Source organism: Psammomys obesus, unplaced genomic scaffold (assembly GCF_907164565.1).
Source record: "Psammomys obesus unplaced genomic scaffold, mPsaObe1.curated_primary_1811, whole genome shotgun sequence".
Classification (NCBI taxonomy): Eukaryota; Metazoa; Chordata; class Mammalia; order Rodentia; family Muridae; genus Psammomys; species Psammomys obesus.
Window position 1 is genome coordinate 14,539,095 of NW_026596109.1, and position 25,068 is coordinate 14,564,162.

At 49.0% G+C, this 25,068-nt stretch overlaps 1 protein-coding gene across 8 annotated transcripts in view; it reads left to right on the forward strand.

Annotated features, from left to right (window-relative positions):
- The window catches only part of Trabd2b (TraB domain containing 2B), a 221,977-nt gene that overhangs the window by 2,606 nt on the left and 194,303 nt on the right, over window positions 1-25,068 (forward strand). For 3 of the 8 annotated variants that reach the window (XR_008722702.1, XM_055628800.1, XM_055628793.1), the window contains exons 2-4: window positions 361-560; window positions 7,216-7,384; window positions 10,460-11,020. Coding sequence is in view for 7 of the 8 variants with exons in the window: in XM_055628800.1 (XP_055484775.1) it covers window positions 7,247-7,384; window positions 10,460-11,020 (699 nt within the window). In the remaining variant the exon portion in view is untranslated. Of the gene's footprint in view, window positions 1-68; window positions 561-915; window positions 957-2,405; window positions 7,385-8,134; window positions 8,425-10,459; window positions 11,021-25,068 lie in introns of those variants that run through there. The other 5 variants (XM_055628794.1, XM_055628796.1, XM_055628799.1 and 2 more) reach the window with 5 other exon arrangements.

A 25,068-nucleotide genomic window follows, 5' to 3' on the forward strand; every position in this document is an offset into this window, starting at 1 on the left:
CTCTCTCTCTCTCTCTCTCTCTCTCTCTCTCTCTCTCTCTCTCTCTCATCTGTCATCATAGCCCTGCTCACTCTCTTGAGCTGCAGGATATTTCTACACTACTTCCTACGACCCTCCACTTGGTGGGCCTTTCATGATTAACATGACCTCAAACTGGACCACTGGTGCCTTCTCTCCAATGTCATTAAATTCTGTTCTTTCCTCAACTTGTCTCAATTAATGAAGAAGTTTCTCAAAATAAAACCACCTAAAGCCATCGATTTCATCCTTGCTCCTTCTACCTATCATATCCATCACAAAATGCTAGCTATTGGCTCCACACTGTGGACCAGATCTGTTCCCTTTCCTCCATCTCCACAGTACCCATGCGAGTAAGACCCTACACACCCGACCTGATCCCAGCTCAGGTCCTGCCCAGACTCCTGGATTCCTCTCCTGCCACCTCACCATCCTTCACACTGAGGTTTGAATGCACCTCCAAGATGCAAATCAGGTCGCGATCTTCTTTGAGAACCCCTGTAACTCCTAAGTGAAGAAGGAATTCAAGTTTCTTACCTCAGGTAACAGTCATTCTTCATGTGGCCCCTCCTCTCTGCTGCACTTCTAAGATTCCCATCCCTCACAACCTAGATCTTACTACCCTTGATTTTCCTATATCCTGAACACACGATGGTGTCTCCAGTTGCCAAGGCTGTTTACTTGACTGACGGTACCCTTCTCTCACATCTTCTTCTGCCAGAACCCTTCTCATCATTCACAACACAGTCTCTCTCCATTTTTATTTAATCACCTGTTTATTATTTTTCTTCTGGAAAGAGAACTGAGTGTGAACAAGCATTTTCACTGTCTGGTGTGCTAAACACTGGCTGCTTGTATTGCCTTCATGAACAATTGGGTGTTCTGCTCTCTCCCTAGAGACCACCTTCACTCTCATGTCCCATGCGCTGAAGCTTCAGGTAAGTAAAACATGAGTTCAAGTTCACGTGTGGTAGATCTGGAGCTTCAGGTATTTTGCAAATAGCCCTATGTTCCACCCCCCACAGGGTTTGTGAGTTTGGGCAAATTTACTGCCAGGACTCCAATTTCCTTATCTACAGGGTGAGAATAAGGGTAGTATAGGATGAGAATAATGGTAACACTTCCCTCATAGACTTATTATGAACAGGCAAGAGTTACTACATTAAAATAGTGATTGGAAGTACTTAGCACACAGCAAATGTCCAATCAAAGTTAAGAATGATTATAATATCATAAAGCCACCCTATGAGAAATGATTTCTCAGTATCAGCAGGACTGGCATTTGCGGTACGTTGCTTCTAAATGGGGTTGTTCCATGTGCTGTAAGATAATTAGCATCATTCTGGCCCCAGCCACAGGATGCCGGCAGCACCTTTCCAGTACGACAAATTATGTCTCTACAAATTATCAAATGTCCTTCAGGCAGAAAGGTCAATAGCACTATTGAGAAAGCAGATACCATTGCCTGATGGTACAGATACCAAACTGGAAGTCTACAGAGTCTGAATAACTTGCCCAAGGCCAAAGGGTATGAGGATGAGGTCAAGACTGAACGTCCACTCTTCTCACCCCGGACATGCTCTTTGCTCTTTCCCATACCCTCTCTGTACTTGTGGCCCAAGCCCCGCCCCCCTCCTGCCCTCACCGTGGCAGTCTAGCACATTTGCAGATCCGTGCTAATTACACAGCAACGTAAAACTTTATATGTGGTTTGTTATTTTATATCCAGGAACATGGTCTGCAGCCTTCATTACATAAAGCAGCTGTGTGTATATTTGGGGTCTAAGTACCATTTAGTGGTCAGCTCGATGGGGTATTTTGTTTCAAGCATCACATTTCCTTTTTCCCTTTCCATACTTCAGTAGGGTCCTAAGCAGAGAAATGGAGCCTCGCACAGCTTGGGCTAGAGTGACAGGCAAGCCCTAAATGACAATTACCCTCTATCCTAATCAGGCTTGGAAGACAGACAGAGCCCAGAGCTGCCACATGTGGTGTAGATATACTCTCTAGTGACCGGGTGTCCACTAGTGTGTTCAGCAAACCACACCCTCTTCTGCCCTGCTACCTGAGCACTTTCCCCATCTGGGTCTTGGAGGGAGTGAAGGGTTTAGCAAAGATTTAGACAGATGAATTTCTAACAATCAGATGCATGGTTTGAGCGTGTCTTTGTTCCTCTCTGAGACGCACCCTCATCTTTAAAGAGAGGACAAGCACAGCTGGGGAAATGCGTGGTTGCACACATATTTGTTGCGTTAGATACTCCAGCATGCATATAAAAGCTGAGTACATAGCATGCACCTGAGTACATAGCAATCCCAGGGCTGGGGAGGCAGAGACAGGAGGGTCTCTGGGGCTTGCTGGCCAGCTCAGTGAGTCCTCTCCTTGCTTCTCCTCCATCTCATTGCTTTCATCATTCTCCTTAATTAGAATGAAAGTAAAAAGCTTTCCTTTTTTTCTTCCACTGAACATGCTTCCTCTTCTTAGACCAGTCCAAATCATGTTTTGTGGCTGGGGCCAGAAAACTGCCCTGGAGACCGTGGCTCTCATTGTGCTTGGAGTTTTATGACCGTGCACCCTTGCCTGGTGGTCATATGATTTTTTTTTTCTTTATTTTAAAATCTTTTTCTTCATCCTGAAATATTTACTTGACAGATTGTATATGTTCAAAGCGATGGTTTAAAAACATGCAGGTGCTGAGTAGTAATCACAACAGTTAAATTCATAAGCATACACACCACGATGTGTGCTATACATTATTAGATCCCCAGGATTTACCTTGCAACTGAAACTTTGCCCTTTTGCCCAATCCTTTGCACTTGGTGCTAGAAATAAGTAAGTACAGCCATTATATATCTATATCTATATCTATCTATCTATCTATCTATCTATCTATCTATCTATCTCTATCTATCTATCTATCTATCTATCTATCTATCTATCTACATATATATATTCTGGAGGATTGTTTGTTTTTGTAACAATGTAGCAAATCTCACTTCAGAATGCAAACCCAAAACAAACAAAATCAACATATCAACACCCTCCATTGCAATGCAACAGCACTCACTGAAATGTCTTTTAACTCAACGGCTACAGGTGTTTCTTGTTCAAAAGGCACAGTAGCTGGAGGAGGGCAGCTCAGTTATACCACAGAACATGTGGAGACAGTACATGAGGACTGAGCCATTGCTTATCCCTAGGGCTACACAGCCAGCTGGCTGTGCATGCCTCCCACCTGGAGCCTGGCCTGTCAGCCACACTCTGGGACACCCTCGGTTTCTACAGAGTGGAGTGTGCTAAGATTGTCTCCTTTGATGGAGGGTAGAACATTTTTCTGAGTTCCTGCATGGTCCTTGCTGGCACCCATGGATTCTGACCATGTCTAAAGACTGATTTCCACCGACTTGCTCTTAAGTGAGTCTTACGTGCAACACTAATTGGACTCAATAGGTCTTTAAAAAAACAACAAAAGGACATGGAAATGGGAGGGAGACCTCTTACCCTTACACCACCTTTTTGGCAAAAATCTTTGCTGATGTGATTTCTTTCCCTGAGCTCCATTTGTTTTTTCTCTCTGTCCTCTCTGCCGGGTGGCAAGTCCCCTGAGGGCTAAATCTGGGGCTGATTCTTCTGTACCCAAGATTTCCCCACTAGACTGCCCCACAGTAGCGTTATTTTTAATGCATGGCTTCCTACTTAGCAGCTCTGATCTCTTACTACGCTTCTGTGACCACGAGCTTCTTTTTTCTATTTGAGTGACAGAATACCTTTTCCCCAATCATCTCAGTGTCCGCATTTTTTTCCAGGTGCTTCCTCTTGCTCTAGACTGTTTTCAGCACTGCCTGTCTCTGCCTGGTTCTTCAGTTCTCTTCCTTTCTCCCCAAATCCCAGAAGCAGCCCCATGCACGCTGACTAAAGGGGTCAGAGCATGAAGTCAGAATATTAGGGTGACCAGTGGCCCCGCAGTTCAGAGCAATGGTCTTCCTTTGAGCTATAGGCCAAATCCCTCATCGCTCATCCTGGAAGAGACACCCTTCAACAGAGCCCGGCTTCTGAGTCCAACTTTGTTGGTTTAGTTACGCTACAAGGCTTCTGCTCCTGCCCCTGCTGTTACAGCCTACAGATTCCTGGTACCAATCTGATTGAACAACTTAATTAAGATGCAATAAAAGAAAAGTGGTCCGGATGTGCCCTGAGGCAGAGCAGTCTAGACTCTGCCACTGCCCCCTCTTAAGCCTGGAGCCCTTTCTCACCCTTCCTAAATGCCCTGAGCTGCCAATGGCCTCAAAGGAAAAGCTTTAGTGCTGGGTGCAGAGGACCTTAAAGGTTCATCACTCCACCAGCTTGTTTATGCTGGTGGCCGGCCACCTCAGTTCATTGTCACGTCCAAGTGCTCTGGTCTCTAGGATTTAGAATTTAGCACAGCCCAGAGCTTATCTCACTAGACCAAACAGGAGGGGGAAAAGGCCTTAAAACCCTGGAACTGAGCTGGAGAGATGGCTCGGAGCCTAGCACACCCGCTCTTGTGGAAGACTTGATTCAGTTCTAGCACCCATGTCCGGTGGCTCTGTGATCACCTGAAACCCCAGCTTTAGGGCATTCAGTGCCCACTCATGGCCTCCAGGAGCATCCATGTATGGCAGACATACAGACACTCACACACAAATAAAAATAAAACCTTAACAGGGGGATACAAAGTAAATAAAGTGTAATTAATAATTTTTTTTAAAAGCTTAAAAAGAAACCATTGAAACCCATGTTCTTGTTTATGGTTTTCGATAGCAGCTTCAGGAAATATATCCACTACCATGTACCTGTTTAAAGTGCTTTCTCTTTTAGTGTGTTCAGAGTTGTGCAACCATCACCATTTAAGGTGTTTTTTTTTTCCACTTCCCAAAGAAACCCAACATCCCTTTGGTGTCGTTCTTTGATCTCTTCATTTGGCCTTGTGCTGGGTGATGGGTATTCTGCTTTCTGCCTCTGTACAGATGCTCTCTTTAGTATTTTCTGTAGTCAAGTAATATTCTATCTTGCATATGCCTCCTTTTAAAAAGACTTTGATGTCTTTAAGGTGTACAGCCTGATGTCTTGACCTGACATAGTTGACTCTCCATTCACTCACTAGCTGATGGACAGCTAGTTGTTTTCAACTTCTGGCTATCGTGAAGAACGCTTCAGTGCACAGAGATTTGTGTTGATACATGTTTTCAATCCCCTGGGACTGACAAACCTATTTGCTCTTGTGCCTCTCATCAACAGCACCAGTGCCATATGGGTGAAGTACCTAAGGCCTCATCACACACATTGATTCGCTGAAAAATAGTGAGGCCAGAAAGAGGTCCAGAGAAAGACCGACTCAGAGAGGCTGTATTCTACCCTTGCTCGCTGCCTTACATGAGACCTCAAAGAAGGAAGTTACAGCAGCTAATTCTGATAATTAGCTGCCAAAACCTTTATTACCTTAAGGAAAAGATGTGATAGCAGAGAACTTTCATTTGAAATACAGGGGTCAGGGGGGATGGTGTTAAAAACTATCAACATACAGGGTCAGGGGGACGGTGTTAAAAACTATCAGCATACCGTCACACGTACCGTCAATTTACATTTGATCTGGTTCTTTTCGTATTCCCCATCTGCCATCTTCTAATTTCCCAGTGAGGACCATATTCCTGCTTCTTGGTGGAATCAGACTCTCCCTCTCTAACCAACTCACTCCGTTCTTACCAAGCTGGTGGATGACCTTGCAGAGAGTTGAGAGGTGGGGCACTGAGTTAGGGCAGTGTCTTTCAGATCTCAAAGCTCTGTGTGTGTGAGACAGGGCTGCTCCACTATGTCCTGGTGCCCCATTTTCTGGCCACTCCAGACTCCTCAACAAGAGGCTGAGCAGAACAAATAGTTCCAGATCCCTAGCAGTTTGAACTGTAGGCAATTACCATCGTCTACTGTCTACTCATTTTTCAAAAAAAAAGAAGTGGCAATGTCACATGACTAGTGGGATTCTACCTGGCAGTTTTGTTGCTAACGTCCTTCCCTTCTGGTCTGCCTCTTCGGTACTCACCTTCTAGGTTCAGAGAAGCGAGGTGTACTTCCTCACTCAAATTTGGAGCATTCCTTTCTCCAGGCGCTGATGTGTGATGAGGCCCGAGTACAGAGGAGGCGAGGAGAGCCCTGAGCCAGCAGTCAAGAAGCTTAGGATCAGGCCTTGGCTCCCATTAGCCACCTGCCTCCAATTTGTTCTCTCAGTCCATGCACCCTGTAAGGAGAGATGTGCCCTAGCCACTTTCAACCTCAGGCCTTGGAGTAGCTTCTCAAGCCTATGTATGTATAAAGCTGTGACCCCGGGCCTGGCATGAAGACACGGCTTCAGCTTCTGCCACCTGCTTCCTGTAGGCAGTCCCTTGAAGGCCCTTCACTCTCACTCACCCCTTGGCACAGGGTGCTGCATCTGCTTCACTGCTTTCTGTTAGCTACCGGCTGACTCCAGCTGTCCTAGGAGCCGCTTCCTCTGCCTGCCTTTCCTACTTCTTCCGATAGGATTGTATGTTAATTACCTGTTTGCATATCTGACCTTGTCTGTCCACTCTAGACTTCTGATTATATCCCCTAATTCTAATTCATCCTTTAACCGCCTAGGCCAGGATACGGTACTTGGCAAGCCTTGTTTAAAAACAGTGGTGTTCGTGTACGCATGTGTGTGTGTGTGTGTGTGTGTGTGTGTGTGTGTGTGTGCTTGCGCTTGCGCGCCATAACTCACTTTACTCATTTGCTGTGAAAAGACGGAAGCTTTTTATCCATTGACTTCCTTAAAGCCTCCTTTGTCTCCTAGGAACAGAAGAGGTTAATTTTAAAGACTTTCAATTCCTATAGTCTAAGAAATGGACATGAATTCTTACCCTTCCGCAGCCACACACAGGGATTCTATGGGGACCCAGAGAAACAGGAGAGTGGCTGGCTAAAGGAAAGTTTCCAAGGAATTCTGATGATAGTTCTTTTACGTTCTTTACACATGCTTTATTCAAATGTAGCGAGTATTTGCAGAGTGCCTAGGAACACATATGTCAGTGTTAGGCACAGCAGCGTGACACAAAGTCGGAGGTAAACACTATCTTCCCTGGATCGCCAGTAACCATCTCATTCTCCGATATACCTCGAAGTGCCTACCCAAATCCTGTCCTGCTGCCTGCTTATTCTTGCCAGGATTCGCGGATGTGCTCGGAGAGGCTGGCCCATGTCCCTAAATTGTCGCAGCCTGATCCAATATTGGGCTTCCACCCCTAAGCCCGAGGTCCACTTAGCGGAGCCTGAGGCCGGACGCCCTCTGGCGGTGGTGCTCGGGAGGTACAGCCCGGCGCGAAGCTGGCGAGGGGTAAGGAGAGGGAGGAGGGAGGAGGCGCAGGCAGGGGAGGAGAGGAAAAAGTTGCGCTGGGAAGTTTGGAAAGTTGGGAAGTGGCTGCTGCGGGCTTCGCCTCCCTCCGCGCGCGTGCGAGGGAGCGAGCGAGAGAGCGAGCGCTGAGCCAGGGAGCGCCTGCCATGCCCGGCAGACCCCGCCTCGCCGCGCCCGGGCGCCGAGCTCGCCCCGTCTCCCTGCGGCCCGGCCCGTCCCGCCACGGCCCCGGCCCCCCGCCCCCCGCGCCGGGTCCTCCCCTCCCCCGCCCGGCGGCCCCAGCCCCCCCGCCCGGCCCGGCTCCGCGCCGCTCTCCCGCCCTCCTCTCTCCCTCCCTCCCGGCCGCGGAGCAGCATGGCGGAGCCCGGGCAGCGGCCGCGCGGCCGCCCGCCGCCCCTCTGAGCCAGGCTCGGGGGCAGCCCGGCACCGCAGAGCCGACCCCCGCCCCGCCGCGCCCTCCGCCGCACTTGTCCCACTGCGCGCCCCCTGGAGCGCCGCGCACCCCTGGGACCCTTGCGCGCCCCGGGTGCCCAGCATAACCCGAGATCCCCAGCGCGCCCTGGGATATCGGGACTGCCCCGGGAGCCCCGCGTACCCCTGGACCCTGACGCGGCTCCGGGACCCCCACGCGCTCCAGGACCCCTGCGCGCTCGCAGAATTCCGGGACTCGGCCAACCCGGCTGCGCGCCCTGGTGAGGGGCCCCGCCCCAGAGGATCCCCCTCTTCCAACAGACGGAGCCCCGCCCCAGAGGGACCCCCAAGTCCGACAGGGACATCCAGCCACGCCCCAGCGGGCTCCCAGCATCTCTCGCCTGGAGCCCTGTGCTCCAGAAGATCCTCGGTGCCCAGCTGGGGGCTCCCCGCCCTGCTGAGGGGGCGCTGCCCAGGAGGGTCCCCCGCGTCCCGCGGGCCCGGGCAGGATGCACGCCGCCCTGGCGGGGCCGCTGCTTGCCGCCCTCCTCGCCGCCGCCCGAGCCCGCCCGCAACCCCCGGACGGAGGACAGTGCCGGCCGCCCGGATCGGTGAGCGAGCGCCAGCCCCGCCACTCTCCCTCCTGCCTGGGCACTCCAGCCTGAGGGGCAATGGTTTGGGACCTGCCTTCTTCAGCCCACTCGCTCCACCTCTGCCCTCTGGGCACAGCCCGGACTCCCTTCTCTAGCATCTGTCCTCGGGGCTCCAACTGTGAGCCCAGCCCAACCCAGCCCAGCCCAGATGGTTCCTTCGACGCTGGAGGACAGTTTCCTTTAGACTTTTGGTCTTGGTTGGACATTTCCCCTCTCCGTGCCCACTCCTGACTCTACTGTCTTCTATCCTGTCTTTACCCTTTGGTCTCCTTCTGCCTACTTCTGACTCGTCTTCCCAACACCCTTTATCCTTCTCTACACCCTGACTACCAGCTCTGTTTCATTCACACAGTACCACAGGCCAGGCTTCCCTCTCTCTGCCCTTTTTTCTGACCTAAGGCTGGCTCCTCCAACCCTGTTGCTCAGTTTCACTTCTCTCTCCCTCTGTACCCCAGATTCCATCTAGCACCTATTGTCCCAAATGCCCCCATTTCCTGAAAAGGAGTAAGAGTCCAGAGGAGAGAAACGGAAATGACAGAATGAACTTGCTTGTTTAATATTTCCCTGAGGGGGTCAAGTAATTACTACTTCTTCCAATTTTCCTCCCCAAATCTCTTGATTTCCCCCCAATGTCCTTCTCTTAAAATATAGATTAATGGGTTGACAATCACCCTGAATTGGAGGCCAGCAAAGCAGAAATCTGTTGCAGGATCCTCTGGTACTACCCTATTAGCAGGGCATAGGTTGCCTTAGGCAAGGTACGCAGCTAGCAGTCTGCCTCCTGCAAAATGAACCGGTTGTCTAACTGGTAGGCACAGTCTCTTTCACATTTCAGATTTACAAATTTTGTAAGTAAAGTAAGGTGCTGTTTCTGCTACCCACAACAAATACTTTTCATTTGTACCCGAATCAGGTAGGACTGACTATGTTACGAATTGACCTGAAGTTTGCAAGTGTTCATTGGTCACTCTAGGGACTTTTCCAGATGGAGAATGGCTTTGGTTGAGAAATGATAGCCCCTACTCCTGTTTCTTTCTAAATCCTAGTTGGTACCAGGGGGAAAAAGCTCTAGTATTTGTGCCCATGCTCAAGGTGCACGATCCTAGTATGTGTCTAGGTGACAGAAAAAAGACAGACTTGGAGATGGAGAACCAGGTACACCTTTTTGGTGGGCAAGTCTGGAAAGCACCCAGACTATTGTACATTTCTTGGGGTTAAATCTATAGAATCCTCTCCCCCCCCCAAACCAGAAATTGAACTTGACTTGGCTTTGCAAGGTTTTAAAACACTTTCTCATCTTTGGTCTCAGCGAGTGGAGCGAAGTACCTAACACCCCTGACCTGCCCTCCGAGAAGAAAACCTTACCCACCCGGATGAATGGGAAGTAGCTGTTGAAATAGGTTTGCTATTTTTAATAGGTGTTCTGCTTTCAGAGTGCTCTTGGCATATGTCTTCTAATGGCTGTATTTAAAAGTTATATGACTTCCTCTTTTCTTGCCAGAGCAGAACTCTTGGTCCCCCTCTCCCCACCTCTCCACATGAAACACCACTGGTGAAGGTTTGGCTTGGCCAAGCATGAATGTTCTCAGGTGGTGTGGCAGTCCTTGGCTTTCACAACGAAAGCTAGTCATAAAGAGAACCTCCCTTCATTGCCCGCTTCCTCTGTGCCTGGTGCCACTCGGAGGGTTTCAGATATGTACATTGTTTTGTGTTTCAGTCCTACCAATAACTCCCATTCTCATTCCCCCCCACCCCCCATTTTACAGAAGAGGAAACTAAGTCGGTGGGAAGTGAAATGATGTACTGGGAATTATTCAACTAAGATAGGGCAAGGCCAGCCTTTGAATGTGGACCTTTTAGCTAGCAGAGCCCTTGCCAGCAGGCCTCTGCCTTCTGGCCCTCTCCAGCCCCGTCACCTCTCTGTGCCAAGCCTGGCTCTGCTCTACTGCCTTTGGTCTCACTGACCTGCCTCTCTTCTCCTCTCTCCTTGTAGCAGCGGGACCTGAACTCCTTCCTGTGGACTATTCGGCGCCATCCCCCAGCCTACTTGTTTGGCACCATCCACGTTCCCTACACCCGAGTCTGGGACTTCATCCCTGATAATTCCAAAGCGGCCTTCCAGGCCAGCACCCGGGTCTACTTCGAGCTGGATCTGACAGATCCCTACACCATCTCCGCACTGGCCAGCTGCCAGCTGCTGCCCCATGGGGAGAACCTGCAGGATGTGCTGCCGAGGGAGCTCTACTGGCGCCTGAAGCGCCACCTGGACTACGTGAAGCTGATGATGCCCTCCTGGATGACACCAGCGCAGCGAGGCAAAGGCTTGTACGCTGACTACCTGTTTAACGCCATTGCTGGCAACTGGGAGCGTAAGAGGCCAGTGTGGGTGATGCTCATGGTGAACTCGCTCACGGAGACAGACGTGCGCTCCCGAGGTGTGCCTGTGCTGGACCTCTACCTGGCCCAGCAGGCCGAGAAGATGAAGAAGAGCACCGGGGCTGTGGAGCGGGTAGAGGAGCAGTGCCATCCCCTCAATGGGCTCAACTTTTCCCAGGTAGGAACCCACATGCCTGTCTAGCCGGCTGCCCCACCGTGACTTGGTCTTGGTTTCTGATCGTTGTCCTACTCCAGCAGACAGCCAGAGCCAGGTCCTGTCCTCCCTCCCCCACCTGCACCCCACCTCCCACCCCAAGCAAAAGCATCTCTCTGGCCCTGGGACAGCACTGAGCTGCTTTGTTGGGGTCGGGGAAACTACTATGTGCCAGAGTTTGGGTCTTTCTTTCCATTTCAGTGGTTCCCTGTTGGGGATATCCACTCTCCACCTGCTGTGCTTGCTTGAGCAGAAAGAATTTCCCTGGGAGCATCAGAGTGATCCAAAACAGAAAGAGGGAGTTGCCCGTTTGCAGCAGGCTTCCTCAGGCTCTGGGGGCCTGGAGCACAAGGCTGTCCTAAGGCTATTTGCACACTCACCTGTGGGTGTGTCTTAAGAAACAGCACAGAGGCGGAGGCCCTGTGCCTAGGCTGTGCTGTCAGGGAAGGTTTTGTGGACGAGGCCTGCACAGTTCCCCAGGCCTTTGCTAAGCTGTGACCCTGGGGGTCGTCTCCCAAAGGCTGGAGGCAACTTCAGCAAGGAGAGTTTAGGGGATAAGTTAATTTTAGAGAAAACTGTTTGCTTAAGTTTGGCAAGTCTGACTTCTGAACCTAGGGAGTAAGGGAGAAGGGAGGGTTTAAAGTCTCTGGCTGTCAGAGACCTGATCCAGCCAAGTGTCATTTAAGCCTGTCTCCGTGGGCAGAGGTCATTCGCAGCTCACTGGTCCCAAACTCAAATCTGAGTCTCTGGGAACAATAACTTCACATCTGTGCCTAAAGAACAGGGCTGTCAACCCTCGATAGGAGCTCCTGCCTTGTGGCTCATGCAGGAGGCCCCAGTACAGGGTCTGGATCGATGCTCTAAGTGAAGTGTGGTCTCAAGTCATGCGTGCTCATCATCACGGAGATAGGCTCATAAAATGAACGGACCCCAGGCTCTGTCCCTGGAATCAGACCCAATTGCTTCAGAGATGTTGCAAGCTCCTCACCAGGGAAACCACTGCCGAAGCTGATCCCCCTTCCGAGATCTCTGGCCTTTGTTTTTCCAGGGGAAATGCAATATTGTCCCCAGGGAGGTAAGAAGCCAGATTGATTTGCCGGCCAAATGAAAGGCGGGTTTGTGAGTTCTCCTGCTGGCTCTCCCATAATTGTGGAGTCCTTACCCAGAGGGCCCGGTGGCAGGAATATTGGGGCAGTTAGTCACGCCCCGCAGGGTTCTGACTACGCCTGCCTCCATCTCCACGGGGAAAATCCTGTGCATTCTCTGCCCCAGTGCGGAGCCCTCTGAACAGAGCGGCTCTCTGCTTCTGAAGTGACTTTCCCCTTGCCAGCCTCGTGAGCTGATATTATCTGAGGCAGAGGGCCCCCCCCGCCCCCGGCACTCACCGCCCATCTCATTTTAGAGGCAGTTTTCGGAGAGGCCTCTCTGCCCATAGTCTTCCTGTCTGGTCTCCATAGATATCTATTTTAGGTTTGGGAGGTGAGGGATCCACTATTACTCTCAACACCCTCTTTGTACCAACCACAGAGGAACCTGACAAGGGCTGAGGGGAGCATTGGAGGTCTCTGGTTAAACAGTTCCTGGCTTTAATCTGTCTCTCTTAAAACAACAAAACTATCTTTCTTCAGGAGTCTGGAAACACTGCTGTTCAACCAAATGACGGCTCTGGTGGGTTGAAAACATTTGCTGTGAAGTGTGTGAGCTTATGTTTTAGTAAAAGTTACTGAGAGCCGTTCATCGGCCAGCAAGGAGCCCGCTGACAGTCTCCAAAGCCCATGTTTGAAGATCAAACAGACTCCAGTTTCTGTTGCAAAAACACTCCCACCCCACCGCCAGCCTGAGCCGGCTCTTCAAATTGTTCTTGGGTCCAGCTTCTTTAAAGGGCTGTAGCAAACAAGTCTCCGGCGGAAGAAAACAGGAGCCCTCTCCTTTCCTAATCTACACACCCTTCACCACCTGCCCGAGAGCCTGACGGCACCAATTTGTCCTCATATCATTTTGGAGGGAGGTGATGAAACCTCTCCTTTATCCTCTTGGGCAGCCAAGGCCTAACTGGAATCCAGAGCAGGAATCCAGAACCTGGGCAGATGGGGTCATTAGGGATCTCCAACCTGAAAGTTAGAAATGCAACTGCCTTCTCAGTAAAATTGTGCACATGCATGCACAGTTTGATAGGAACATCTGTGATGCGTTATTGTACTGAAATATCTGTTATATGCATCAGATTTTTATTTTTTTCTTTCCTCGAAGCATTACTATTATTGCAAAATCGGAGGGGGGCAGTGAGTGAGGAAGATGAGGAAAGGCTTAAAGACTGCTTTTATGCTAATGCCTGATATTTTAGTTTTAACTTTGATGTTTTCACATATTTTATGTAATTTTTTTCTGGGTAGAAATATGCATTTTACTTACCGAGTAGAAAACAAAGTTTAAACTGGACTTATGGGACAGGAGGACAAGTTACCAACTTGGCCGCTTGGAAAGCTGGTAGCTACTCAGCTTGCAGGAAGAACAAGCAGGCCTAGTGGTAGGTTTTGACTTTTGATTTCAACAACAAACTCAAGGTGCTAGATTCAGTATCACCAAGATTTTACCATGTGACCTTGGGCAAGTCAGTTCCTTTCCTTGGGCTCAGTTAGCTCTTCCTGTGAAACTGGACACCAGGATTAGGTCATCTTTCATGCCCCTTCCAGCCCTGACATTCCATAGGACCATTCTAATCAATTGCACGTGCCAGGCACCCAGCAGGAAGCTCCATGTGCGTTTCCACATCATTGAATTCTTGTAACCCTTTGGCTTTCTAAGGTGGGCACCAAGAAAGGTTGAATGACTTGCCCAAGGCCACGTGGCTAATAAGGAACAGAGCCGTTCTGTGGGACTCCAAATGGCTGAAGAAGCTTTCTAGATGTGGTTTCTATGTTTGGCAGGGAGTCTCAGTGGACTCCAGGGCAGGGGACAAAGAGAGCTGTAAGAGAAGTGGGCATGCCCTTCTTCCAGCAGCCATACCCATCGCCCGACCTGGACCAAACAACGTGAAGCTGGTCTGTGTAAAGGTGGGGGAGAGCCAGGCTTGTTGGCACACTCCCATAATCGCAGCTCTTCAGGAGGCTGAGGCAGGAGATCACAAGTTCAAGCCTACTTGCGCTGCAGTAGTTCATAGCCAGCCCAGGTAACTCAGGAAGACACCATCTCAAAGTGCAAAGTGGAAACAGGGCTAGGGACATATAGGTGAGTGATAGGTCTTACTACACATAAAGCACAAGGCAGTGGAGTCAACCACCAGTGCTACAAAAAATGTGATGGTGGCAAGCCCCTGCTTTTGGGAGCCTGGGAAGTTTAAGCCTTGAGGCCAGATCTATGACAGTCTTAGGACCTGGAGATCCTTATCAGCTTGACTTGCTGCTTCCAGGGACTGATAGCGGTTGCCACTACTCTCTCTGAGGCAGTGGTTCTCAAAGGGATGGCAACCCCCTTGACAAACCTCTGTCTCAAAAAGACAAAAACAAAAACCAACAGCAACAACCAAAAACCCCTTCCATTATTATTCATATCAATAGCAAAATTACAGTTATGAAGTAGCCACAGAAAATTTTGTATTTGGGGTCAACACAACAGGAGCTATTTTATTAGAGGGTCATGTAAGGCAGGCTGAGAACCACTGCATAATAGTTGTAAAATTCTTCAGTCTCCTCCTCAGGGAGTTAGGATCACAGAACCAATTGCTGAACTCTGTTTCTGGGCTGGGTGCAGCACTGGACCTCAAAAGTTATTAACTCTAGTCTCCATGGAAATGCTGAACGCTTCATTGTCATAGCTATTGTAATGACAGTAACACTTGAAAGAGTCGGGTCATGGGATGTAGTTAAGTTGACAGGCCCAGTGTATCAAGAATGTCCACAGCTAAAACTGCTGCTCTTTAGACATCTAAAAGGTGGATTGATTTTTGTTTTTTTTTTCTAGTTCATGACATTATCTGGTGAATTTGTGTGTGTGTGTGTGTGTGTGTGTGTGTGTATGTGTGCATGTGTAGGTATATATATGTTGTATATCATTATTGATAAAGTAAAATATAAAATACAAAAAAAATAATTTTAAAGTACTGAAACTTTTTTCCTCCTGCTTAAAAATTTACGGTAACTCCAAAATCAGAGTTCCCAAAGGTGTTCTTGGTATCATCTCCCCAGTGTTTACCTCCAGCTTCCCACGGGACCACTGCGAAGATAGCCACCTAATGCAGGCTAAACTTGCGCAGTTCAATATAAAAACGTCCTCTGAGCTTACATATAGCCAGAGCTCCTGTATCGGTGTCTGCCTCATCAACAGATAGGAAGTACATCACAAATATTTGAAGAATGAATGATGACTGATGGTCAGCAACGATGATACTCACCTTTATCCCCTTCTATAACCCAGCCTAAGTTGTTTGTTCCATGACAGTAGTCGGCTACGCGGTTTCAGTGCCGATTCTGTTCTGCCCTCTGTAATTCTCAGGTCTGGTTCCATACCTTAGAGCCAACCCACGCCACAACTTTAAGCCTGACTTATCCATCTTTGGCAGGCTTGTCCTTGGCAGACCTCAGCTAGTGCTTACCTGTCAGGAAGCTGGTTGGTTCCTGGGGTTGGGGTTTGGGGGATGCTGCTGCTGGTCTGCAGAGCAGAGAGGACATTTTGGCCTGTTGTGGCATAGCCTGCTTGACCCCTGGCCATGCTTGATCCTCTCCTTCCTTAAGCTTATCCTTTTTCTTTCACTTTTTCACTCATTAGAGCAGTCACAGTGCAGTGCGGTGCAATGCAGTGCAGGATCTAGGCCAGAGATCTGGGAATGAATGGCATAGATTTATGCCTTAGAGTATGTGTTGCTTTTGTACTGAGAGGTAGGTGCTGCTAGTCCTGTTTTACGGCATAGAAACTCAGCCCCACAACATCTGAATGTTAGTGGCTCCTGTGTCCTGGTTCTTCACCCTTCATGATGAGACCCTGCTCTTCCTTCTGCTCCTTGTCAGATGTCCAAAGCTTTCAGAAACAATCACTAATTCCCAGAATCTCCAAGAATGCCTGTTTTCTGAGGGCTGGGGCCCTCCCTGAGCTTCTGTGGTAGGTAACCCTCGAGTCCACGTTGTTATGTCCCCTTTGCTGGGCCCCTGTGAGAACTGAGTGCTCTCCTTAGGATGGAGGAAACAAAAACTGGTCTTGAAAGCTGGATAATCTGGGTGGTCCTCAAGACACATGAGCTGTCTTCTCTCTGAAATTTTTGGTCAGGGCTGGATTCATCACAGACTGCGCCCGGGGGGTTTATTGTACCTCTAGAACCCGGAAAGCGGAGTTTCCTAGACTTCAGCCCACCACCCCTCCTCATGTATCCTGCCCACAGCCCTGTGGCCAGGAGCTGTTCTGGGAACGTGTGTCCCACAGCAAGGCCATCCCTCTGGTAACCTTGCCTCTTAGGTACACACGAATTGCTTCTGGGTTCAAGCGGCAATTGGCAAAAAAGGTCCTAATGTCACTACAGGCTTGGTCTGTTTCATCTCTGTGATCTGGTTGATCCAAACCTTGATATCTATGTCTTGTCTGAACAGGGTCTTGATAGTTGGGTGGCAGAATGAGAAGCAGGGACATAGGACAGCTTAGGCACCTCCATCAAAGGACAATGAGTCCCCAAAGCTGAAGGTGAGGAGGCTTGAATCAGAAACTAATAGTAAAATTTCCAGGCTCTGGACTTCTCTACCCAGGACCCCAAACTAGGAGACTCAGAGAACCAAAGCATCGTGAAATCTTAGAACCTTCAGCTCTGAGACATTTTTGGACCGGAAGAATCTTCATGTCATGAAACCCTAGCCTCTTAGCTTTGAAGCATTTTCAGCTCATCAACACAGACTTCTAAAATCTTGGAGTTGGAAGGGCCCATTTCTCAAGAATTCCAAGAAGCCCCATCTGCAAGCCCGTCTGATCTCCTTCCCCCAAGCCGCTCTCTACTCCATGGCCTGAGAGAAAGCCTTCCTTACCGCCAAAGCACTTTCTGATGGAGATAAAACTGTGCGCGTGCCTTTGTTAATAGTTCCCATTTGGACTTCTCTCAAAGCCAGAAAGAGGTTGCCTGGTAAAGCAGCTTTTCTAGGGAGGAAACTGAAGAATGCTGGCAAGCACCGCAGCTGCCAGCCCAATGGCTGACTTTCTTCCCCCTTGAATTTGCTTCTAAATATTACCCACTTCACTCCCTTTTATCTCCCATCACTGGCTCTCTGTCCACCCACTTAATCCACAGGCAGCCGGTGGCCCAGCCTTCAGCTCTGTTTCATGGCTGCCAAGCTGTCTCGCCAGGCTGCTCCTCCAGGATCTGCAGGCTTTTAAATCTATGCAGTATCTCCTGCCTCAAGCTTGGAAACACAGTGGCTTCTGCTGGGCCCCCTCCCTCTCCAGGAATTTCCTCCTTTTCTCTTATGCTTCTCAATCCCCCAACTTTTGTTACTTAAGGCTCAGATCAAAGCTGTACCTCTTCCAGGAAGTCTTCCTAGAATGCTGTCAGGCCTGAACTGGCGAAGACTTGGCCCAGAGATTTCTTTTATGACCGTGCCACATGTAGTGCTTGCCGCTGTGGAATTTTTTATGGAATTTTATGACATTCTTTCAGCACTTCTATATTTGACTTTATTACTTGGGCAGACTTTCTTTCCTGATTCTAACCTAGTCCAACATGTACTCACAAATGACTGCAAAATTGATCCTAGTATGCTCCAGGTCGGAAGCCCATCTCCCCGGGGTAGCCTGGGCTGGGTGTTGGCTACACTAGCTAGAAGGTGAGGCTTTCCTAGCTTCTACCTGAGATGTGTCCAGTGCCCTCTACACTGCCCCTGGCATCCATGAATCGCTCTATCCTAGTATATTACTCCCTATTGTGGTATATGTTGTCATTTTCTCTTCCTTATTTGCCATTTATGATCGAACAGGCCCCTCATACTAGAAGTGCCAGGCTCATCCTTCGCCAACGTCCTTTTCTGTTCAAGCCTCTAATCTTGTCCTGCCATGATCCTTTTGTTTTGGGGGATCCAGTGACACCGAGTTATTCAGGCTTTCTCTCCCCTCCCTTCACTACAGTCCTTGATCATGACTTCACACATCATCTTACCCTTTCCCTGCTACTTGAGGCTTCTTCCCAGCTCTTATTGGCTGGCTAGCTCACCTGAATGGGCTGTCCTTGCTAAAATCCTGTGTATTTCAAGCAAATGCATCTTCATAGAAAGACTCCTCCTTGGTCACTAGGTTATGGAATAACATCATCTGACAGGTTAGCAGTCTGAGTTCAGGTGCAATAATGTGGCTGGCTATTAGCACTGTGTTGAAAGGACTGGAGAGTAGATTGTACTTGGTCTGCTCTGACTGCTTGGGTACCCTTGAAGAAACCCAGGAAGTCATTAGAGGAGGTCCATAAATGTCCGGGCCTCAGGGTTTCCTGCCTGGCGTGTGTGTATCCTACACCCATTGCTGGAGCTATGTCCTTCCTTATTGTCCCAGGGGGAGCCTGCCAGCACCTCACCAGCATTCCATCTCCTGCCGGTAGTACACATGCACAAGTCCCAGGCTTGCTCATGTTTTATCCCTAGGCTCCTCTCTTCCCTTCCCACTGGGTCAAGAAGGGCAGGAAGAAGCATTGAAAGTTTCCTTTCCTTTTGCTGAGACCTAGGAACTTAGGGTCTTTGCATACAGCAACTTGGTTCTTCCTCATCTCAGCAGCATCCTAGTTAGATTTGACCTTTCAAGCCCTATTCATCCCTACTTAAAGTTGCTGACACATCATGGGGCAGACTCCGTCCAGGAGCCCCCTTCATTGGGAAGACTTTCATGTGCTTGCTAGGACCACAAATAACTCCAGGCAAGTTACACAACCCGTCTTTGTCCTTGTTTCCTCATCTGTGAACTTCACGGATGCTCTGAGGACTGTTCGGTTTAAAGGACTATAGTATAGTATTTAATGTATCATTTATAGAATCATAACCAGTGGACAGTTTTTCCAGAAATGTTTCCAGCTCCTACCTTGCACCTGCTACACATGGTATGTGCTAGAGGTGGGCATAAAGAACGCCCTCACATATGTGTGCCTGTGTGTGGGGTGTGTGTGCTTCCTTTTCCAGGCAGAGAAAAGCCAGAAATCTTGGGAACACAGTAGTTACTGTACCATCCCCCCCCACTCCTGCCTGCAGGACACTTCCAGGAGCCAGAGCACCTCTGAGATTTCTTCCACAGGAGAGGAGACTACAGCCCTGCCCCAAATCCCTGCTTCAAAGATAAAGGGCTATACTCCACAACTCCTATCCATTCCTTCCCTCCTCCCACCCTATCAGGGGTATTTACAGTTTTCTGCTGTATGTTATCTCCATGGACTTAATGTGCCTGTGAGGCTTTTGGTCATTTAAGCCTTGGGTCCCATTTGAAAGACCCATTTAGTAATAAAGGTACAGAAAGACTGATTAGACTGATTAGAAATCTACCTCTTTTAAAAGCCTTAGTTCCCATAAGGTTCTTTTTTTGGGGGGGGGAGGGGGGCTGGTCGGCCGTAAGTTTGAGAAGTGACAAGAGTTTACTTGTCAGCGGTTTTTTAAACCATTTATGTCTAGTTCCATGTGGTCTCTAGAGCGTTTTTTTGTTTGTTTGTTTGTTTGTTTGTTTTGTTTTTTTCTGTCCCAGAACAGCTAGGACATCACCCTAGTTCCCTCCTCTTGCTGCTTCATCTTCCACAGCCCACTTCCCCGAAATGTGTCTACTGAGCTCAGAAATGGTACCAGATTTGTCTTTTAGTCCCTTAGACCGGGTGTTGGGACTGTGGGCGTGCCTCCTGATCTCCAGCTGTGTGGCTCTGGCATCACTAGACTGTGGCCACTTTTGAGGACCAGGCTCTCTATGTGGCCTGGAGAGCTGGGGTTGGTCGTGGGTTGGATAAACTGATAAACTTTGGGACACCTCCAGTCGCAGCACTCAGTCATTATGCTTGATCCTGACTGGGATGTTTAGTTGACCCACACTGGGGCCAGCTGCCGGTCTTAGAGGTAATTTTATGCTTTTGGCTTCCATCAGAATAGTTTTGCTGGGAGTGTGGTGAGAAAGGAAAGCCAGCCTCTTGGTGGAGGTGGCTTTGAAGTGCTAGTAGAAATGGGATGGAAAGGGTGGTCCAGGAAGAAGGTACAGGATGGGGAAATGTACAAAGCAGGCACAAATATTCCTTCCCACCCCAGTCCCCTTGCTTTATCTTTGCCCTTTCCCTCTGGTTCTTAAGAGAGCTGCGCCGATTCACTCTGCATTATGTGCTTAGCCTCAGGCTTATTACAGTAAATTCCTAGAACAAACAAACTTGGGAGTCATTATTTCCCCAATTTTAAGAAAAGTGAAAATAAATAATTCTATACAAATGAAGACACCTAGATTTAGGCTTAAATCTTTTGATGTCTTAATCAAGGAACTGGACTGGAGGCCCCTGCTTTGACTGGGTGAAAACCACGGGGCTCACATGAACGCCACCAAGGTTGATGTGAGGGCCCCAGTGAGGCCTGTGAGCTGAGTCTATTAGCTGTGGTGGTCCAGTGGTCATTTGAGTTAGAACTACTGTCTACTGTCAGGCAGCCTATGTTCTGAGGTTGGGAAGCCTGTCCCAAACTAAAGATCTCAGTCACCATGCATGTTCTCCCCTGCTCACACACCGTGTTTGCTTGGTCAGTCTGATGGGAACTATGTGGTCTGACCACCCTGTGGTCATGACCATCTGTGGTATGCAAGATCTGACCAAATCCATTCTGGCTCAGCCTTGCCTGGTCTCCAGTTGTTCCTTAGGACAGGGCCAGGCTGAAAGGAGGTTTTGAGAAGTTCAGGCTGGAGGCTCAGCTGTGTCATGGGTTGTGATGGTGATGGGGGAGGGGGACTTTTTCTTGTCTAATCATCCTTTATCTCCATCCTTAGACAAGTGGGTGTTAATGAACAGCATCAGCTTGGCATTCCTAAGAGGGTTGGGAGTAAAGTGAAGCCCAATGGGACTTTAACAGGAACTCTCTACTCTTAGCATTGCTCAGCCATGTGTAGTTTCCTTTTCTCCCCCATCTTTTTCTTTTTCCTGAAGAGAAGTACCCTGGAAATACTTAGTAGACAGGATTAGTTATTTTAAAATGCTTCATCTATCCATTTGCTTTTTTCACTCTTGCTTGGCAAGTGCTCCTGGGAATTGGCTTATGCCAGACTCAATTCCAGGTTCTGGAGATTCAAGATGACTGGGGCTGGTGAAGAGGGGAGGAGATGATGTAACATAGAGGTTTGAGGAGTCCTCCGGAGTACTTTATATGCACTGTCCCACCTCATCCTCAAAGCAGGTTTCAGGTAGATTCAGTCCCACTCCATGAGTCATGAAGAAGGCTCAGACCTTATTGCCTGGAGTCACACAGCCAATAAACAGAGGGTCTGGAATTGAAGTCATACAAGTCTGACTGTGGAGCCTGTGCCTTTCTCCCCCTACAGCTCACAGAAAGAGGGAATGTGCTCCACGGGAGGAGAGTAGGGGGGCAGCTCTTCTGAGACTCTAACTATGACAATCAAGCAGCGACAGAGGGTTGAGAGAGTCCTGAGCTCCATCCCGAGGAAGGCTGCAGCTCTGACAAGGATAGAAGGAGGGAGTCTGCTTGCCATCAACTGGTGAGGGGACTAGACTTCAGAACCAAGAACAGAAGCTGAACTTCACAGAAGGATAGCAGGTCTGCTCAGGGCAAGAGAGCAGGGGATATATATGGAGGCTGTGCGTCCATAGCAACTATTGTATGGAAAGCTAGGATGCTGCCCTGTGCGCTGTGTGGCATAGGAGTCAGGAACTGTGACAGAGTGTCACCCTGAGGACTCCCACCGATGGCTGCCAAAGCAGCTGCACAGAATGCCACTTAGCACCTATTGTCACTGTTAAGTACCACTTTAACAGATGGCAGGGGCTTGACCAAGGGCTCAGGTCATCTAGAGGTCCTGTGTCTGCTTCCGAAAGGGCTGAGCCTGCATCCTTGTTATCCAGGAGATTTTCATGGTTGCAGATGCTCCACTGAACGTAGCAAACAGCCCCCCCAACCCCTGTGAAGGATTGGCTGGGCTTTAGTGTGAGGCCATTTAAGCTCAGCACTGAAGGACCTCCGGCAATCTCCAGGTTTAGAAGCAGCTGCAGGTATGGCGTAGGGTGATGGTGGTAATGCCAACCCATGTCATTACTCGCCACTGGGAACACACTGGTGGAAGCCACAGGGAGGCAGATATAGAGTAGCAATCATGCTATGACGTTCGGGCTTGGATGTATTGGCGGGAATACTGCCCCACTACTGTGTTCTGCAGCTCAGCATTTCTTCTGGTTAATGGCTGGATCACTGGTTCATTCATTTATGGGTCTCAGGCTGGAACACCTCACCCAGGCTTGCATGTGCGTTCCCAAGCCCTTTGGCCTGAGAAAGCCTCTGTGCTGTGAGGATCACCTGACCTATTGGATCCAGGATGTGCCCACTGCTGTGCCACAGTGGAGATCCCAGCTTCCGGAACTCTCAATAAAGTCTGCCCTTAGATGGTGCAGCAGGCTGGTGTCTGAATGGACCCAGCTATATTGTGGGGAAAAAGCCCGAGGCTCTGACCACCACTTCTAAGACAGTTTCACAGGGTTTGTTTGAGAGCAGGTTGAGGGGAATGTCACCTGTTCACAGTGGGAGTGAGCTGAGCCCTTGTTTCTTGAATGCTGTCTGAGCAGAGGTGGGACACGGGTGGGCTTGCCATCCACACTGAGTAAACACTTGTTAGGGATCTGATGGTGTGTACCAGGGCAGTCTCTCTCTTAGCTGAACCTCTTTAGTGAGATAGGAAAACCCGAAACCCCACCCCTCCTACACAGCCACTTCCTCAGTTGGCATTTTGTCTGTTATGTGTTTGTGTTCGAAGTTCTCCAGTTGACTGAAGTTCCTTAAGGAACCTCATCGAATGACCTTGGGTTCCCTCGAGGCTCGAGTGCAAGCACGTACTCAGTAGTTATGTGTAAAATTAGCATCCACATCTCCATATTATCTCCTGAGCATGTGGGTGAAAAAGCAGAAAGCCCCCACCTCCCCGCCTTGTCCCCATCATCACCACTGATGTTCCAGATGTCAAGCTTGGTAGTCACCTGCATGCTCTATTGTAGCACCAGGTGTTTGGGCTTTGAATGGCTCTAGCCATTGAAAGCCTCTCATGCTCTGACCAGGTGGGGCCATGCAAACAGTGACGTCACACTTATTCCTTGTTTCCACAGTGGCTCATCCTATAAGTAGGAGCTGCTGCTTGGAAGAGATCTTCCCAGCCCTCCCCAACAGCCTTCTTCATGCTTCCGTGTTGTCTTTTTTTTTTTCCAGGGCATGGATCACAGCTTCTGTTTGCTGGTCACTCCACGATCCTCACACAATATAAATGAAATCTGCTAAAACCAATAAATTCAAACCATGTGTGGGGCATTGGGAGGAGCCAGGACGTCAGAGGGCCACAGTGTGAGGTGGCGTCAGCTCTGACGGCACCCAAGCTGATTTGTATATGAGAAAAGTAAATATTCAAAGCTGTAAACAGCCCTGGGTCTCCCACTCTCACTGGGATTCAAGGGCGTTTAATAGGAACACACACTCTCTGTTTCTTATAAACAGAGCCAGAGCCTCTATGTGTGCTGACCTAAATTCTGTGTTTTCCATCCCAGGCAAGCCAGCCAGGCATCCTAGTCATAGACTGCGGACAGGCTGGGCCGTCGGCTTGGGTTCCTTCTATCTGGTTTTGGCAATTGGTCTAGCATTTGTGCTTTGTGAAGCCCTGCTTCTCCTTTTCTTTGTTGTGTGCAGTCCTGTGTGTTTGTTTGAGTCTGCTTGTGCTGCTTTAACAGAATGGCCTAGGCTGGATATCTCAGACTTGTTTCCGTCTGTTCTGGAGCTGGGATGCCCAAGATCAAGCTGTCGGCATCTGCTGTGCCTGCTGAGGAGTGAGATCAGGGTGCCAGCGTCTGCCATGCCTGCCCAGGAGTGGCTTCCTGGTTCAGAGACAGCAGCTTTCCACTGTGTGCTCACGTGGTAGAAGGTGAACTTGGATCTCTTCAGTCCCTCGTAAGGGCCCTAATTCCATCACTATGAACGAACATCCTCAGGCTCTACCTCCTAAGATCTTGCAGATTAATTTCAACATACAAATTTGGGGGTGATGCAAAGAGACATTAAATGAGAGCAGTGGGTGGAATGAGACGGTCATTCCCAGCCTTCATGTGAATATGAAGTCCAGCGCTACTGTTTGTCCAAGATTGCGCATAATGTTACAGCTGGACTAAGTCTTCGCCTTTTCTTCTTTAGACCCCTGTAATTTTAAGTTCCCTATAGATACTGACTCAGAACCCCGGAAGCATCTTAGAGACTCCTTCCTCATTCCCTCACCCACGTCTCCTGGAATCTGTCTTTCCCCTTGTTTTCTAAGTCCTCCAAAGTTTTTCTTTTCTATCCTGTACATTCTTGGCTTCAAAAAAGCCCTCAGAAAGAAAAGTCAAGTTGGATGTGGGTTTCTCTGCCATAAGTTGTAAGACTTCCAAAGAGTTTTCAAATATGTAAGATGGGGATGAGTATGGCTACCTTCTCAAGATGGTTGCCCGGATAAGTGGAGCCCGGGCAGGCTGGCCACCCATGGTTGCTTCACCCTGCTTTTTCTCCAGCTCTCAATCCTTCAAATCACCCGTTAACTTGGACACTGAGGAGAAAGTGACCATTAAAATTGCCTAGAACTGAATAGTCCAGGCTTGCACTGGGGAAAACTGAATAAAAGGCATTATTTCTTCTAACTCTGTATGAACTTATTATTACCTTAAGCTGAAATTTTAATTAAAATAAATTAATTGGAATTGGTGATGGGGCTTATCAAGTGCTTTTGACATACCAAAAGTCCTAGGTTTTATTTCCACCACTGGAAAAGGAAGAAGGAAGGAAGGAAGGAAGGAAGGAAGGAAGGAAGGAAGGAAGGAAGGAAGG